General features: G+C 60.5%; 1 protein-coding gene across 1 annotated transcript; it reads right to left on the reverse strand.

Annotated features, from left to right (window-relative positions):
* Positions 1–1,355: 1,355 nt before the first annotated feature.
* CCND1 (cyclin D1) lies at positions 1,356–14,124 on the reverse strand. The gene is made up of 5 exons (XM_030833240.3): positions 13,798–14,124; positions 12,026–12,241; positions 11,340–11,499; positions 7,259–7,407; positions 1,356–4,681 (listed from the first exon to the last, which is right to left on the reverse strand). Exons 1-5 carry the CDS (start codon positions 13,993–13,995, stop codon positions 4,517–4,519), a joined length of 888 nt encoding a protein of 295 aa, XP_030689100.1. The 5' UTR covers positions 13,996–14,124; the 3' UTR covers positions 1,356–4,516.
* Between the last annotated feature and the right edge of the window lie 2,698 nt (positions 14,125–16,822).

The raw sequence follows: 16,822 nt of genomic DNA on the forward strand, positions 1-16,822 counted from the left end.
CAGACCGCCCCCCGGCCTCCGCTGCCCGGATCCTCGCTGGAACTTAATGCAGTCAGAGTGTTGGCCCTGCTCCTCAAGATACCCCGAGGCCCTTGCGGCGTCGCAGCCTCGCTTGGGCCCCTCTGTACGCCCATGGTCGTCGATGTCATTGGGCCCTGGTGCTGGCACAGACTAGCGGGTCCCCGGGGCTGAGCCACCGCGGTGGTGCAGAGCAGGCCCTGGGCTTCAGGGCACCTCCCGAGGCTCTGACCCTCGCTTGGTCCCCTTTCAGAGCACCCTGTAGGCCCCGGGGGCAGGGGCCTTGCCTCACGTCCCCACCCAGCCGGCGAGGGACTGGGGCAGGGAGGCAGCAGTTCCGGCGCCTGCACACCCCACCTCCTCCCAGAAGCTCCAGGCCCCACCGACCCTGCGGGCACCCCCTGGGCAGGCTGGCCCACGGCACGCGCTTCGTTAGGGCTGCGGCGAACTGACCTGGCAGCCAGTGCCATCCTTGGCGCGTGACCCAGGCCTCCTCCGGGCTCTGGAGCGCTCGCTGAATGCTCAGCTGGGGGGTGAGGGCAACTTGGGGAGCTCCCGGCTCTGGGAAGAGGCCCCGGCCCCGCAGAGCTGGGACCAAGATTCATTTCCCACCTCCACCGGCTTTGGGAACGCGGCCAGTTCGCAGGCATCTGGAGCCCAAAGGTGGACGTCACAGGTGTCCACCAGGCCTCCCAGGTCGCCGGGTCCATGTGAAAGGCCACTGGACCGCTGCCCGGACACTGGCGTCGTTCCCCCCTGCCCCGAGCTCAGGGCACCTTGGGGCCATGATTCACCCAGAGCAAACAGCACTTTGTGCCAGAAGAGGGTTAGCGCATTCATTTACTTTCCTATCTGCAAATAACCTGGGAGGGCGAACTGGCCAGACGTGGGCTGGGAGGCGGCTGATCGACGGGGCTCACGTCACCCGGGCCAGAGCTGTAGTCTGAGGTGGTCGGGGCCGCCTGCGAGCCGTCCTCAAACTCTGGAGGGGGTCCACGCGGCCCTCTCCCACTACTGACCTCTGGTCCGGATCTCCTCCTGGCTGGGAGGGAATCACACCCTCCTTCTGCATCACCAGGGGACCGCTGGCCACGTCTGGAGGGATTTTTGTGGTCACGACCGGGGTCGGTCCTGTCATCTAGCGGGTGGAGGCCGGGGATGCAGCCCAACAGCCCACGGTGCCCAGGGCAGCCCCCCATGACAGAGGATGGCCTGGCCCCGGCGTCCGCAGGGCCGAGGCGGGCCCCCTACCCGCCTGCCACCCCCATCCAAGGAACTTGGGGCGCATGGCCCTGGCTCCCTGCCCGCCCCAGGAAACAGACAAGCGGACACTGCACTGGGGTTTTACCAATTTTATTTCTAGACTTTTCACGTTTGTCTTGTTTCCTGCTGGAAACGTGCCGGTTACATGTCTGTGCTGGGAAACACCGTGGTGTGCAACCAAAAACACACACAGACCCCCAAGTGCCTGCCCGCCCGGACCCTCAGACTTGCTGGTCACGGGACAGACCTCCTGTGCTCCCGGACCTGCCACTGGCCTTTGGCCTTAGAGCACACACATCTCACCCCCCACCACGGACAGACCGTCCCTCACGGACCCCGTTTGGTTCAGACAGAGACGCCGCAGCCAGAATGGTTGAGGTAAGCGGAAGCAGTGTTCCTGCAGGGGTGGGGTGGGGCGGGGCGGGTTTGCACCTGCCAATGGCCTTGAAGCGCACGGGCCGCTGGGGCCGCTGGGGCCGCCGCGGACGGTGCAAATCCAAATCCTTTTGGTTCGGCAGCGTGTCAGGCGGCTCTCGGGCGCACAGCACTGTTGGCTGGCTTCATTGAGATCTGAAGTCTCTTTAAAGGAGGATTTGCTATAATGACCAGAACAACAAACAGAACACTAGTAACAGATACAACGCACCCCAAACTGTGACACAGGCCAGAAGCGATTCCACTCATGCCAAATGACCGAGTCCTACAGCACAGCACCACAGTGGCACATGAAGACATACTTGTTACAATAATAATAATAATAATAATAATGCAACTTTCATAGCTATACGCAAAGAACGATACGGGCTGTAAAAACTACGATGATGGTAAATCCCAGGTCAGATGGGGAGTCCAGCATAACAGGCGCAGGGCAAAGGAAACGGACATGGCCTGTCTCCAGAGACGCCCGGGGGGGTCCTCGTGAACGCGGCCCGGCGGGGTGGGGATCCCCCACCAGGTCCTTTTTGGGATCTCGTCCGCGTGTCTGTCTGCCGAAGCAGCAGACAGAGCCTGACCACCTGGTCTGCAAAATGGCTAAGTGAAGCTTGAGGTAATTGTGAAACAGGAACCTTTTTGGAATAGAGCAGTAATCACATTAAGTCAAAATTGATCACATAAAAAAAAAAAAAAGAAAAACAACAACAACAACGACGCTACCAAAAACAAAAGGCATCCGTAATACATTTTTTCTATGAGAAAATTCAAACTAGAACATGGCAGTATATGACATTGTAAAACAAAAAAAAACTGATTCTCCAATAGCAGCAAAACAATGTGAAAGATAAGAGAAGCGATATGCATCTGTTTCCAAACTGTACTGGGAAGTCATCGGTAGCAGCGAATAAAGAAAAATGGAGCCGCAGCCTGTCCCTCGCGTGGTCCCCGCCCACCTCCCCTCCACACACTTCCTCCCTCACCTCCTCGCTCCCTTCAACACTCCCTACAGAATAATTACAAAAACGAACATAGCCAAGATGTGCAAATTATCTAGCGGTCGCTAAATTTCTTTTTTGAAAGGAGGGTTCGGGGATGAGATCGTATTGGAACTGAACTCGGAACTGAACTTGTTTCCAGCATCCTAATTGTGCTTATCACTCTGACACCTGTCCAGTTGGATCCCTCTGCGAAAAGCCAATCGGGCCAAATTAGCCAAATCCACGTCTTTGTGTTTTTTCCTCGGGATTTTTTTCCCTCTCTTATAAAAGGACCTAACTTGAACAAACTGTCCTACACCTGCAACATCTAAGGCAGAAAAGTGTGTGTGTGTGTGTGTGTGTGTGTGTGTGTGTGTGTAAATCAGGGGAGACTGCATTACTTTATAAATCATACTGGCCTTACGAACATCCTCTGCAATAAATATTCTTTTTAGCCTTAACTATAAATTATATATTTTAGTGTTTAAAAACCTTCCGTGGCAAAACATCTAAAGAGAACTCTGAGACTGCTGGTTCTCTAGGTAAACCTTTAAGGCCCCTACTTTCAAACACCAGTTGGCACGGAAGGATTCCTAAACTTCAACTTCTCTACAGAAAAGGAAAGGAACACATCATCCTGGCAGTGTGAGAATGAATGCACGTTTTCTTCTCCTTGACCGGAACCCAGCCCTCCAAAACATCATCTCCCTTTCGCTAACACCATATCAACAAGCACCTGCCTCGCCGTCCTGTCTGCACCCAAGTACTGGAATATTCCCAAACCATTCCATTAAGAAACCGTTCCCCGCCCCCTCCACACACAACATACACAGAGATGTCACCTAGAGACTGAAAGTGCTTTGAAATGGAATGGTTTTGGAATATTGAGAAGGAACAAAAAACAAAAACCAAAAAACGATTTCACCTGGATGTGAGCAGGCTGCAGATCTGTTGGGTGAAAAACCAGCACCTCATAAACAGGTAACTACAAAAATATGAAGATTATAAAAATAGAATATATTAGGTCACTATTGCGGTCTCTCTTTCTAGTAGCGGACGCTAGGAGTCGGAGGTGGCCTTCCGTCACCGAGGCGCAGGCTGGCGCCCGCAAACCCCTCAGGTGGTTGGTCCACAGGCAGAAAGAGGATCAGGCCTTGAAAATGCCGAACTCTACGCTACCCTAGCCGAGAGGTTACATCAGCCATCGACAAGGTGAAGGTTACACGCCTACCTACGAAATAAAATAAACAAATGACTTATAAAGTGACTACATGCATAAGCGAGATACAGGATGCCTAGAACCGCCTTAAAGCTCTGCCCTTGGGAAAAGCACACGGGTAGAGTTCTATCTAAAACCCTCTTCTACTTTAAAAACGGGTTGTGGACTTCTTCCTATTTTTTTTTCAAACGTTTTTATGCTTTTTGTTTGTTTGTTTGAAACACATAAAGAATCAAATCTAATCCTCCCCTGCAGACTCGCTTCTTGTGTTAACGCCTATCCTTATAACACAGAGACACAAACACATGAATATAAAAACTAGTTGATTACGGGGTATACAATCCTATATTTTTGTCGCACAACCCTCCTCCCCCTCCAGCTCAGGGTTATGCAAATTCTATTTTTTCCTCTCCTTTTTTTTTTTTTTTTCTTCAAGATAGGTTTTCGGGGACGTTTCTTTTCTTTTGCTTAACTCAGAGACAGAAGGGAGAAAGAGCAAAGGAAAACACCAAGACACTGAGGGGCGGGCTGCCTTCCGACGGCGACCGGGCCTGAGCGGCTCCGTCCGCCGAGCCCAGCCGGCCCCGCTCCCGCCGCGGCGCCCTCAAATGTCCACATCGCGCACGTCGGTGGGCGTGCAGGCCAGGTCCGCCTCGTCCTCCTCCTCCCCCTCCTCCGCGGCCTTGGGGTCCAAGTTCTGCTGCTGGGCCTGGCGCAGGCTGGACTCCAGGAGGGCCTCGATCTGCTCCTGGCAGGCGCGGAGGCAGTCCTGCACAAGACAGGTCCTCAGGAGGCGGCCCGCGGCGAGGGGCCCCTTCCCAATGCTCACCGAAAACGCCGCCTCCCCCAAACCCAGGAAGCCGCCGCCCAGGCCCCAGGATCGACAGTGGGGACCCTGTTTGCCCACCAGCTGCCCTCCCGGCCTGAAAAGCCCACGTCAACCAGGCCACGGTGAGCCCACTCGGGACCCAAGGGCTCTGGTGGACACAGACGCTCCTGCCCACCTGCCCCGAATCCCCTGCCTGCCCGGCCGCTCGCTGGAACTCCTGGCCGGGGCTCTCATCTCTGGGCCCAGGTCCCCACCAGCCCCACTGCTGCCCTCCGCGAATTCAGCGCCATCTGATCCAGGATGGGGAGGCCCTCTGAGGCCCACTTTTCGGACTTAACCTCTGCCGTGTCAGCCCTCGCAGTGAACCCAGCATTCCGTGATGAATGGCCGTCAAAAGCGTTAGGCCGTGCTTGACCGAGGATGAATGCTGGGTGGCCCCGGGGCCTTTATCCCCTGTCCTCTCCCGTTCGGGCCTGCGTCCTGGGAGACGCTCTGGCCGCGCACAGCTCCCGGCAGCGACCACCCCGCGTGTTCAATGGAGAGGAGGAACCCCGGAGGCCGGGGGCCTCTCCTGGTCCCACCACGGGCACATCTCCCAGCAGCTCGAAGGTGCCGCCCACAGCCGGGCAGTCGCGGCTCCCGGATCTGAACAGAGAGGCTGCCCCAACTCCTGGGATGCCACACGGGGCTTCTGTTCTAGAGCCAGGGAAAGGCTCCAGGGCAGCCTGGGAAACAGACCCATGCCTTTCCCACAAGAACGAGGTTCAGCACGGAGAAGGCGCTGCTAACTTCCTCCTAGATGGGGCTGGAAACGGTGTACCCCGCCCCAAAGAAGTGAAGCCAGGCCAGGAGGGCTTCTGAATGAATCCCTGGAGATCTCCCAAGGGGACAGGGCTTATGGGGCCGGGGGGCTTTCCTACCCACCCTTTCAGTATTCGTCACGGCAAAGGAGGAGGCAGGGCAGGTGCCAAAGGCCCCATTTTACAGAGGAGGAAACTGAGGCCCAAGGCTCCTGACGGCCTCCTCAGGCTCTGATCCAAACACCCACCACGGCCTACTGAGGCCCGAGAGCCTCCACCCACCCACTGAAGGCAGCCCCCCAGAGGTGGCTCCCTGGCCCCTGTAACCTGGGGGGCCGCGCTGTGGAGCGGAGAGCAGAGGCGTACAGGAGGGGCCTCCCCTCTGCAGGTCCCGGTGCATCCTCCAGCTCCACGGCCCACGCTTCCTCCTCCCAGCAGCCTGCTTGGCACTGCAGCCTCACCCCGTGAAGAGCAGACTGTGACCACGGGGGCCAGCTCTAGGGACGGGCAAACTCGGCCACGCCCCGGGGCTCCACAGCCCAGAATTTGCTGCGTCTGAGCTCAGCGACATTTGTCACCCGGTCACCAGACTGACGAATTTCAGCCTCAACTGATTCCTCCCACCATTCCTCAGCCGTAGGGCATTTTGCTTCAGATCTAATTAAAATAATCTCTATTCAGATAAGGGATCACACAGCGATTTCCTACCACTGTCTGTAGACAGCGCTGTTTGTGGCATTTCTAACTGGGGAACGGCGCTGGCCCTGGCAGCCAGGCGAGGATGCCTCCCCCTCCCAGGGGGCCACCGAGCTGCCCGCGCCTACAAACAAGAAGGCATCCTCCTCTGGGGGTCACGCAGGCTGGTGGCCAAGCACCGCTGGCATCCATCTCACACCAGCTTTCCTCCCCGAGCCTCCCGGGCGCTCGAGGGTGGACCGCCAGAAGCGGCCGGAGCCGGACCGGGGATCGGGGTCAAGGTGGTCACTGGCTCCTACTCGGGACACTAGCGGGGCCTGGCAGTGACCCCCGCCACCAACCTCGCTGGTCTAATTTGGTGAAGCCCCAAACCCTTGTAATTGTTATTTTAATTCTTTGAGCAAAGAAAAGAAAAGAATGGGGAATAAGACAGTGGCATTTTTAAGTAAAAAGATACAATGGACTCCGGCTTCCAAAGCAGCAGCCTCTCAAAGGGGGTCAGAAAAACAAGTTGTCTGTACCAGGCCCATTGTGGACGGGAGACCTCACAGGGGCCCTTGTAAAGCGGCCATTTGTTGGGAGTCCACGCTGTCGCCCAGACAAAGCTCGATGGGGCCTCACCCCACACACCATTAGGGCACGGATCATTGACCCGGCCTGCCGTGTGGCCCCTCTTCCTGACGGCCCCCCGCCACGACCCCAGGAGGGGTTAAGGCTCCTGGGCGCCCCTGGGGCCACCAGAAGCCTGGGAGGACCCTCCCGCCCATCGCAGGTTCTGGGAGGTGTTTCTCCTCCCCCAGGAGCCCCCCAGGAGACGGGGTGCAGTGGCCCCCAGGCAGCGTGTGCCAGGGCCACGGCCAGGTCCTGTGCCTCTGGACGCAGGTGGCTGCCTGTCCCCCACGTGGCCCCAGCCTCTGCCACTTCCCACCGGATGACTGCAGCTTGGGCCTCCCAGGCCCTGGATGCTTCTAGTACCCGGTGCCGGACAGGCCCCCCAGCCAGCACCGCAGCGGTCACTTACCGGGTCACACCTGATCACTTTGGAGAGGAACCGCGTCAGGCGGTGATAGGACAGGAAGCTGTTGGCGCTTCCCAGGTGCAGGCCTTGCACCGCGGCCACCACGCTCCCGGCAGCCACCATGGAGGGCGGGTTGGAAATGAACTTCACATCTGCGGAGAGCGAGGGAGGCAAAGGGGTTGTGAGTGGGGACGCAGCAGGACCCCTGTGACCTGGACCCCCCTGAAGCCCTGTCCCGCAGATGGCTGGTCTTGAGGGGGTGGTCAGGAAGTGGGCGCCAGCAGGGGCAGAAGCCGGGCCGGACTCTCTGACCACGAGCTTGTGATGCTCATTTAACAACAGCAGAGGGACTTGCCCGGTGGCGCAGTGGTTAAGCCTCCGCGCTCCCAGTGCAGGCGGCTCCGGGTTGGATCCCTGGTCAGGGAACTAGATCCCACAGGCATGCTGCAACTAAGAGTTTGCATGCCACAACTAAGGAGCCCAAGTACTGCAACTAAGACCCAGTGCAACCAAATAAATAATGGTAAAAAAACAAAAAACCTCCCCATCCCCTTCCCCGCCCTCCGCCGCAAACAGCAGAAATGCTAAGCAAGAGAACAGCTGCTGGAAGAGACAACGGGGGGGTGGGGGGGGGGAGGAGGCACAGTGGCCTCTGCAGAGGGGTCATCGCTCACTCCCTTCTCTTAGCACGTGAGCCTGTGAATGTATCACTTAATCATAAAAGCCCGACGAAAAGAAAGGCGGGGAAAACCCGCAAGGACGCAGACGCGTCCCCTACAACACTAACCCCAAGTACCTGCGCTGCCTGGTCCCAGGGGGAGTGGCCGTCTTGCACATGGGAAGATGGGCTCAGGGAAGCCCCCACTGCCCTCAGATGCTTATCCCCACTTCATCTGCCTCCAGGGACACGGCAGGGCTACAGCGTTACTTCATCTGCCCGTCCTCAGCAGCTCTCAGCAAACTGCTGGGAAACCCTGCACCTCTGGGCAGGTGGGCTCCAGGGTCACCTCCTGGCAGCTCTCCGCAAACTGCTGGGAAACCCTGCACCTCGGGGCAGGTGGGCTCCAGGGTCACCTCCTGGCAGCTCACTGACATGGGAACTTCTGGTTTCCCTCCTGGCAGCACACTCGTCACGGACGTGAGGACACCTAAGAGGTGACCCAGCGCCTGTGGGCCGCCTTTCTGTCGCTCCCAACGAGAAACTCCTGGCAGGGGAGGCCACCGATTTCAGCATCTGAACCAGGGGGCCTCTCAGTGTGGAGCCAGGCCCTAGAAGGTCAGCCCCTACCCCCTCATCCTGTGCCCAGGAACTGGACGGTGAGCTGAGTGGGAGGGCACTGGGCACAAAGGGAGTGTGCGGCCCCCGGGGGCGGGGGGCCCCCCCTGCCCCTCCCACTGGCCTGAGAATAAACAGCCAGGGCCTCTCATTCAGCGGGGCGGGAGCCAGCGGAGGGGTGGGAAGAAGAAAGGCAGCCAGGCGGCCACACTGACGGGGCGACAAAGCTGCTGCTGGGCGCTCCGACCACTTGAAAAAGCAAGTCCCTCACAAGGCGCGCCCTCTCTCCCCTTTAAACGGGACCAGTTCCACCCGGGCTGGGAGCCAGGAGCCCGGGATGAGAGGTTTTCATTGAGGCTAACCAGGACTGCACAGAAATCGCTGTGGCCAGAGCGCAGGTTCTGACTGGCCGCAGCTCGAGACCCCGGTCCGACAGGGAAGGAATAACTAAACGCAGGCTGTGTGTGTGTGTGTGTGTGTGTGCGCGCACGCACGTGTGCGCGTGCCTTGGCGGGTGTATGGGCTTAGATTGAGAAGCCCGCAGGTTTCAACTCGGAAGCTCCAACAGCTGTTCCTATTCACTGCCCGGCTGCAAAGAGCCCAGCGGGCCACGGCCGGGGTGGGCATCGGAGCTGCACCGCTCCACTGACCCTGCTCAGGCCCATTCATTCAGCTCAGTTACGTGCCAACCTCAGAGGTACCTCACCGGCCGCAGAAACGCTCTCCTGCGTGCGCACATCCGTACACAGGTTAAAAGCAGGGCAAAACCCAACTCTGTGCGTGGGGGACGTGCCCCCTCCCGCCCCCATGCACACCCGGGAACCCAGGTCTGCAGGGCGCACGGACCAGCAAGAGCAGAGGCCACCCTTCCCCCGCCGGCCCCCTGCACCTTTAAAAGGGACCCTTGCTACACGGAGAGCAAATCATCTCCCGGGACTTTCACTCAAGCCTCCACTTCACAAAATCTGTTTGTTTTTAGGCTGTAATAAGTCGATCTCATCTCGAGAGGCCCCCTTGTGACTAAGGACACTGCTGTGTGCCAGTTAGGTTCCAACGGACCAGGACCCGGTCGTGGTGGGGTGCCGCTCCCCTCCCTCCCCTGGCCTGCCTGTCCCCCACCGGGGCCCACCGAGGCTAACGCATGTGAAAAGCTGGGTCACCCCTGACCATCCCTCCGCCTTCACCCGAGGTGTGCCCAGGCCGGGGGTGCTGGACAGTCTCAGTAGCTGGACAGCCAGCACCAAGCTCATTCACGGCCTCTGCGCCCGGCTTCTGCGCTGCCAGCACCCCACGCGGGCTACACACCCCGCCTCCTGGGGTCCTGGGAGAGGGGGAGGTCCAGGCTGCCCCAGCCACCCTGGGGGGAGGGCACGCAGGAAGTGTTCTCTGCATTATCTGCCGGAGACTTTGCCGTTTCTCTGAACCACTTTCAGCTCCATAAAAGGCTGCCGGGAAGTCCCTGGAGGCTTCTCTTCTCAGAGGCGTCCCAGCCGGAGAATGCCTCCTGCCTGCTTGCTGGGCAGGCCTGGAGGCTGAGGGGACGCGGGTGAGAGCCTCCCCCTCCCCGCCCAAGGCCGGGTGCTGCGGGGCAGAAACGCCTGGCGAGGCGGCGCCCTGACCCCTCAGATTCATCCGGGCCTCTGGTCTGCCCCCACCCCGCGGCTCGCTTGGAAGGACTCAGAAAGGGGTTCACGCCTTGAGCGGGCAAAGGAGGGTGGGGAGGCCAGCAGAATCTTCCCAGCTCTCCTGACCCAGAACTCCCGGTCCCCAGAGCACCCAGACGTCAGGAGGGTGACACGAGGTGGCAGGCTGGGGGGGCTCCACCCCTTCCGGGGAGGGGGTGAAGGATGCCAACTCCCCCCTTTGGTGCCCTGTCGCCCTCAGGTCGCACCGAGTGAGCCCCAAGCAGATTTGACAGCTGAGGCCTGGCCAGCAGCAGAGGTGGCCCACGGCAGAGCTGGGCAGGATGGGGGCAAGGGTCCTCCAATCAGGGTCTCCGGAGGTTCTGGGCCAGCTCATGGGATTGGAGAGGAGGAAGAGGTCGCAGGGGCTCAGGGGCAGGGCTGGGACGAGCAGGAGGCAGAACCGTGTGTCTCACTGGGTTCTGAGTGACTGGCCGTCTGGGGGCTGGGGAGAGGGCTGTGCCGGGGAGGGGCCCCCAGGGATGGTCCAGAGCGGTGCCGGGGGAAGGACGGAGGGCCTGCTGCTGCCGCCAACCACAGCAGCCCAAGCCCAGGCCGCTAGGAAGCCACTCCCAGGGCAGTGAGCTGAGCCGCCCTGAGGCGCCCCTGGCGGGGCCTCAGGCGGCCAAGCGCCTCTGTTGGCCGCCCCCGCACGAGGGCCGCTGCTGGCCGCCCAGAGCACGTGGTCCAGGCACTGCCGGCCGGCGCTCCCCACCCCTGTAGGCGCCCCTGGCAGGTGGCCCAGCCCGGGAGAGGCCAGGAGGGGGCCCCCGCAGCTCAGGCTCCTTGAGGACACGGGAAGGACTGGGGTGGGGGGAGGAGGCAGGCTAGACTGCCAAAGTCAACCCCGTTCAGCATGTAGTGACCCCCGCCTGGCGTGCGGAGCAGAAGCCACATCAGCTGGACACAGGCAGGCTGCCGCCCAGCCTCAGCGGCCCGGGCCCAGGAGCCCACACCCCCTCCCTGGAGCCCCAACAAGAAGCCCAGCCCTCTGTTCCCCGGAACAGGGAAAGAGGAAAGCTTCCGAGAGCGGAGGAGCCTGGGGACCATGTCCTTGGACAGGGAAACCGAGGCAGAGGGCAAGAAGCTCCTCCAGGGGCACCCAGAGGCCCGGCCGGCACCCTACCTGTGGCACAGAGGGCAACGAAGGTCTGCGCGTGTTTGCGGATGACCTGTTTGCTCTCTTCGACCACCGGCATTTTGGAGAGGAAGTGTTCAATGAAGTCGTGCGGGGTCGTGGCAGCCAAGTTCCACTTGAGTTTGTTCACCAAAACCAGCTCCATTTGCTGCGGAAATGGAGGGACACGTGCGTAAAGAGAGGCGCAGGCGCGGACCCCAATGCGACAGGGGGCGAGGAGAAGGAATGGGGCGTGTTGGAGGGTCCGGGAAGTTGGGGGGACAACGCGCAACCCCACATCCAAACAGAGAAGGTGCCGCTCGCAAAGGCTCCCGTTCTCGATTAAGCCCACCCTCCGCGGGTGGAGACCAGAAGCCCGCGACACCTGGAACGCGAGGTCTGGTCGTTCGCGCGGGCCCCTCGCCGCCGCCGCCGCTAGAGGGCGCACGCCGCCCACTTTTCGCGGCGCTAGGGGCGCCGAGGCGGTGGGAGTCGGAGGGAGAGAAAGTGTGAGTGAGGTGGGGCGGCGGGGGACCCGTCAGCTCCTCGAGAGGGGCCCCACCGGTGTGGCCGCCCTCCCTGGGGGCAGAGGGTCTCTCAGCGGCCCGCGGGGGCCCCTGGCTCTCCGCACCTCCCCCACCCCCGGGGTCCCACGGCTAACGGGGCATCCGGGGCGGTGGGGGTCCCAGGGTTACCAGCAGCTCGTCGGGCCGGATGGAGTTGTCAGTATAGATGCACAGCTTCTCGGCCGTCAGGGGGATGGTCTCCTTCATCTTCGAGGCGACGAACATGCAGGTGGCCCCCAGCAGCTGCAGGCGGCTCTTTTTCACGGGCTCCAGCGACAGGAAGCGGTCCAGGTAGTTCATGGCCAGCGGGAAGACCTCCTCCTCGCACTTCTGCTCCTCGCAGACCTGCCGGGGCACCGGGGGCCGTGACCGCCGCCACCGGGAGCGCCCGGCCCCCTCTGCGGAGACCTCGCGCCCCCCACCCGGCTCGCGCCAGGGCTGCGGGGCCCCGAGCGCGAGGAGGGTCAGGGCAGGGGGCGGCAGGAGCTGCCGCCGCCGCGCCCCCTTCCCCGAGAGTCCCCCAAACCCACCCACCCGAAACTGAAAGGGAAAGTCCCGGCAAGGCTGGCACAGTGGGGGCGGGAGCTGGCACGGCTGGCCGGCGTGTGCCGCGCGCGGGCGGCGGACCCCGGCCCGCGTGGGTGCTTCGGGATCCTCCAGGCCTGGGGTCGGCACCAAATGGGGTGCAGGGCCGTGGGGCGGGCCGCGGGGATGGGCGCCGCGCTCGCAGCGCCTGCGAGACACAAAGGTGGCGTCCCAGGCCGCCGCGCCGCATTTCCCCAGACGTCATCTTTTCAAAAAATATTTAAAAATATTAAAAAATTAACTGGGTATATAAAAACCCCCTGAAAATGACCCTCAGGCGGTCCTTTACCCAGGCCGGGGGTCGGGAGCTCGTTGCAGGCTCAAGGGAGAGCCCCAGGAATTCAAACTCGGGGGCCCCCCTTCCCCCTGGGCGCGGGCGCTGTTTCCCTCTCGCAAGGGCACCACGCCGCACTTTTAAAAATTATTTTAAAATACTTGCGGTGCACTCAGGAGCCCACTGAAGGCCTGAAAACGTGCCCCTGGACCCCGGCTCGCTCCGGACTGGTCCCCCAAGCTGAGACCCCCGCAGATGAGGGTCAATCCCCAGCGTCTCGGGGGCCACGCGACCTTGCAGCCCGGCGTGCTCTCCGGCCCAAGCTGGCCGTGCGGGGCGCCCCGGGACTCACTGCTTGAACAAAGGGGCCCCCTCTCCCGAGCGGGGTCCCCTCACAGCTGCCCGAGCTCTGGCCCCTCGCCCCTCCCGCCGGCTCCCGGTGGCCGCACGGCCCCTCGCGGCGGCCCCAAGCGCCTCGCCGGCCGCTCCCCACCCCCACCCTGCCCCCAATTATTAATAAACACTTTTGCTTTGCAATAAAAGAACAAAGATGGCGCATAATACTGGCACGAGCGTCCCTTGCATACGTGTCCATGGATATTAATTTAAAAATCAAATCTATGCCCCCTCCCCCTGGAGCTGGCGGCTCAGCGGCCGCGCGGCCGGGAGAAGAGGCGCAGCGGGGCTCTGGCGCAGGCGGGGACTGAGCAGTGGCGGTCCAGGCGGGGGCCGCAAAGGGCGCCCAGCCTGCGGGCCCCAACCCTGAAGCATACTGGGGTGCCCCGGTCGTGGCTTTCCCCCAAGGTACCCCTCCTCGACCGCTGCCCCCCAAGGGAATATCCGATGACCCCACCCCCACCCCGTCCTTGTTCAAAAAATACCCAGAATATCTATATATTTCGGAACTACGATTCCTATCAACACTCTGGCAAACTTCAAAAGTTGGGGTGGGAGGGAAGGGAGGGCGATGAGTGGCAAAGAAAAGTGGGTTTGCGCAACAAGTCGCAGGAAAGTGCTAAGAGAGCCGCCCGGAGCCCCGCACCTCCAGCATCCAGGTGGCTACGATCTTCCGCATGGACGGCAGGATCTCCTTCTGCACACACTTGAAGTAGGACACCGAGGGCGCGCAGGTCTCCTCCGCCTTGAGCATGGCCCGCAGCACCCGGTCGTTGAGGAGGTTGGCATCGGGGTACGCCCGGCGGATGGTCTCCATCTCGCAGCACAGGAGCTGGTGTGCCATGGCAGGGGCTCTGCTAGGCGGCCTGGGGCGGCGGTGGGTCCGGGGCTGGGTCCGCGCTCGGCTCTAGCTCCTGCTGCCCCTCGCCGGAGCGCGCGGACGCTGCTGCTAGCTGCTACTGCGCCGACAGCCCTCTGGAGGCTCTAGGACTTTGCAACTTCCAACAAAACTCCCCTGTAGTCCGTGTGACGTTACTGTTGTTAAGCAGAGATCAAAGCCGGGCAGAGAATGGGAGCGGGAAGGGGGGGGGGCGGGCGCAGGGGGAGGGGGCGCGGGCGCCGAGCGCCGGGGAGCGGCGAGGGGCAGAGCCCAAAAGCCATCCCGGAGGCGCCGCGCCGGCAGCGCGCGGAGTTGCCCCCGAAGCCGGGTTTTCATAGAAATGCAAATCGTCCCGAGGCTGCCTTTCTCCCCGCCGGGGAAGAGGGGTGCAGGGGGGCCTGTCGTCCCCGAGTGGGTCCCTCAGGATTTGGGGGGTTGGGTGAAGGTGGCTCTGCAGAGGGGGACAGCCAGAAGGGCGGGCAGGCCACACGCAGCCTGGGGAGACCGCATGGAGGGGGGACTCTGGAGTTCGGTGACACCCTATATCTGAGCCGGGAGAATGGGCGCATTTCCGAGAACGCCACGAGGGCACCCACGGGCGGAGAGGCAGCCTAGGAATCTTAGCGTCTACATCTTCTTTCATTTTCATTAACACGTGTAAATTTCAGGAACCATTTAACATTCAGGGACTCAGGGCAGAGCCGGCAACACTGGTGGAGGCTTCATTCCTGCACACGGGGGGGGGGGTCTTGCAAATGCCCGAGGGGGTAACCCTAAATGTTAAAGGACTTTCAGCCTAGCATGCGCTCGCTCAAAAAATAAAATAAAATAAAATAAATGCCCGAAAATTCCAGCAGCAGCCCAAGATGGTGGCCAGCATTTCCTTCATCCTGTCCTCCTCGCCTGGGGGAATCTGCGGGCTGTCTTCCTACCTTAGCCAGTCCATTCTTGCGGGGGTCCCCAATCCCCCCCACCCCCGCCCTGTCCCGGCAGCTAGAAAAACACCCTGAAAGGAAGGCTGCAAAATAGTGGTCTCTGTCCTGTCTCATTTTTTAAAATTAAAAATTAAGTTAAATCGCTGGAAATATTAGTCGCCTCTCCGCCTGGGACAAGACCACCGGAAGCTTCCTAATTGGTTTTGCTGGGGGTGTGGACGTCTCTTCACCTTTAGAACTTGCCCTGGGGCTGCATTCGTGAGCCTGAGGGGGATGGCGGGGGCTGGCAACAATCAGAGCAATTACAAGTTAAAGAAATGGGTGTATTGATCTGATGATTTTAAACAAAACCTATATATGTTCGTGGCTAGAAGAGAGTCCCAAATATTATCGCAAACTTGTACGACATATAAAAGAATATATAAAGCTTCTTTTCGAATTAAAGATTCAGTCTCTTTGGTGCTTATTTTTAAAATAAAAGGACATTTTGCTCAGTCTTAACATACTTTTTTTTACAGTTTTTACTCTACCTGCCCCAAATTAAGAAAACTGTTCATTAACTTCCCTCTGAATATAGTTTAGTGTCATCAAACCACCATATACCCTAATGTTAAAGGCTCAAAGAAAACGGATTAAAAAGCCCCCTTCCCTTCGCAAGGGCGCACGCCACAGGACAAGGACCTCCCCCCCCCCTTTTCGGGGCTGATTCTTCCCGCGCCCCCTCCCCCGCCGAGATTTAGGGTTACTAATATTCCGGGTCCAGGAGGGTAATTACCCCCGGCTCACGCCTCGGGAGCAGAGGGTGGCCCGACCAGGGAGCACCCACCGCCGTGTCCCCCTCCCTGGGCACCCACGCTCGCGTTGGCCCCCGGCACGCCGGAGCCTCGGAGCATCAGCCCGCGCACGAGGGCAGCCGGGCTGCTTTTTCATTCATAAAATCCCGACCGGGCGGCCGCCCGGATGATTTATGGGGCTGCGTGCTACCACCGGGCTGCTTCTGTCCCGGGGGGTTAGGGGACCCGAGCCCCGCGTGCGCCCGGGCCCGGCCCGAGGCAGGCTGGCGACGGCGAGGGGCATCGGGTCATAAAGAGCATCGCCCACTCCGGCAGAACGGGTTCTGGGTCCAGGAGGGAGCTTCCCCCTAACCCGGGAGAAAGACAGAGGAAACTGGAATTAGCATGAGCCAATGGGGGCGCGGCGCTGTTACTAGGCGGACCGGGCAGATCTCGACGAGGAACTCCGTTGATTTCCCCGCTCAGGGACGGGCGCAAAAGTGCAAGCCCGGCCGGCGAGCGTGAAGAGCCGTCCAGGAACCCGCGGGGGAGGCGCTGGAATTTGGGGCCCGGCGGGGAGCGCTAGCCGCCCAGCCCCCACCCCAGGGAGCCCAGATCTGCGTTCACCGGAGACTCAGAGCGGGCCAACAGCCTCGGGGCCCTTGAGAGCGGCTGCTTCCAGGAGAGCGGGGAAAGAGTTTTGATTTTAATTATTTTTTTCAGAGAGAAAAGCAACTTTTAAAAACTTTACTGTTTAAGTTTTAATTTTGCAAGGCCTTTAAAATACCCACCGCGAAGCAGGAACTGCACGTTCTGGGCTCATTTAAAGTGCTCTGCGCTATTTCTTGGGGACCCTGTGGAACAAAGGGCCAGTGGCCCAATGGGAAAGGAGACCACTCTGGTTGGAAAGAAAATCCAAAAGTAACTTATATCACCTTCCCACTTTCCTCGCCCCCTCGTCCCCCGCCGAGGTGACCGCGGCCGGGGAGGATCGCCGGCCCCGAGAGGGCGAATTCCGCGGCAGGAGCGTTTGCCACCGTCCCTGGCTGTGGGAACCTTCATTCAAGGCGGGGGAAGGGAGCG

Source organism: Globicephala melas, chromosome 8 (genome assembly GCF_963455315.2).
Source record: "Globicephala melas chromosome 8, mGloMel1.2, whole genome shotgun sequence".
Classification (NCBI taxonomy): domain Eukaryota; kingdom Metazoa; phylum Chordata; class Mammalia; order Artiodactyla; family Delphinidae; genus Globicephala; species Globicephala melas.

Excerpts from the sequence above, each read along its gene's own strand:
- CCND1 (XM_030833240.3), bottom strand. The coding sequence starts at position 13,995 with ATGGCACACCAGCTCCTGTGCTGCGAGATGGAGACCATCCGCCGGGCG. Across the intron at positions 7,408-11,339 it reads CGTTGCCCTCTGTGCCACAG|ATGTGAAGTTCATTTCCAAC; the intron begins GTAGGGTGCCGG and ends CGCTCTCCGCAG. Across the intron at positions 4,682-7,258 it reads AAGTGATCAGGTGTGACCCG|GACTGCCTCCGCGCCTGCCA; the intron begins GTAAGTGACCGC and ends TGTCTTGTGCAG.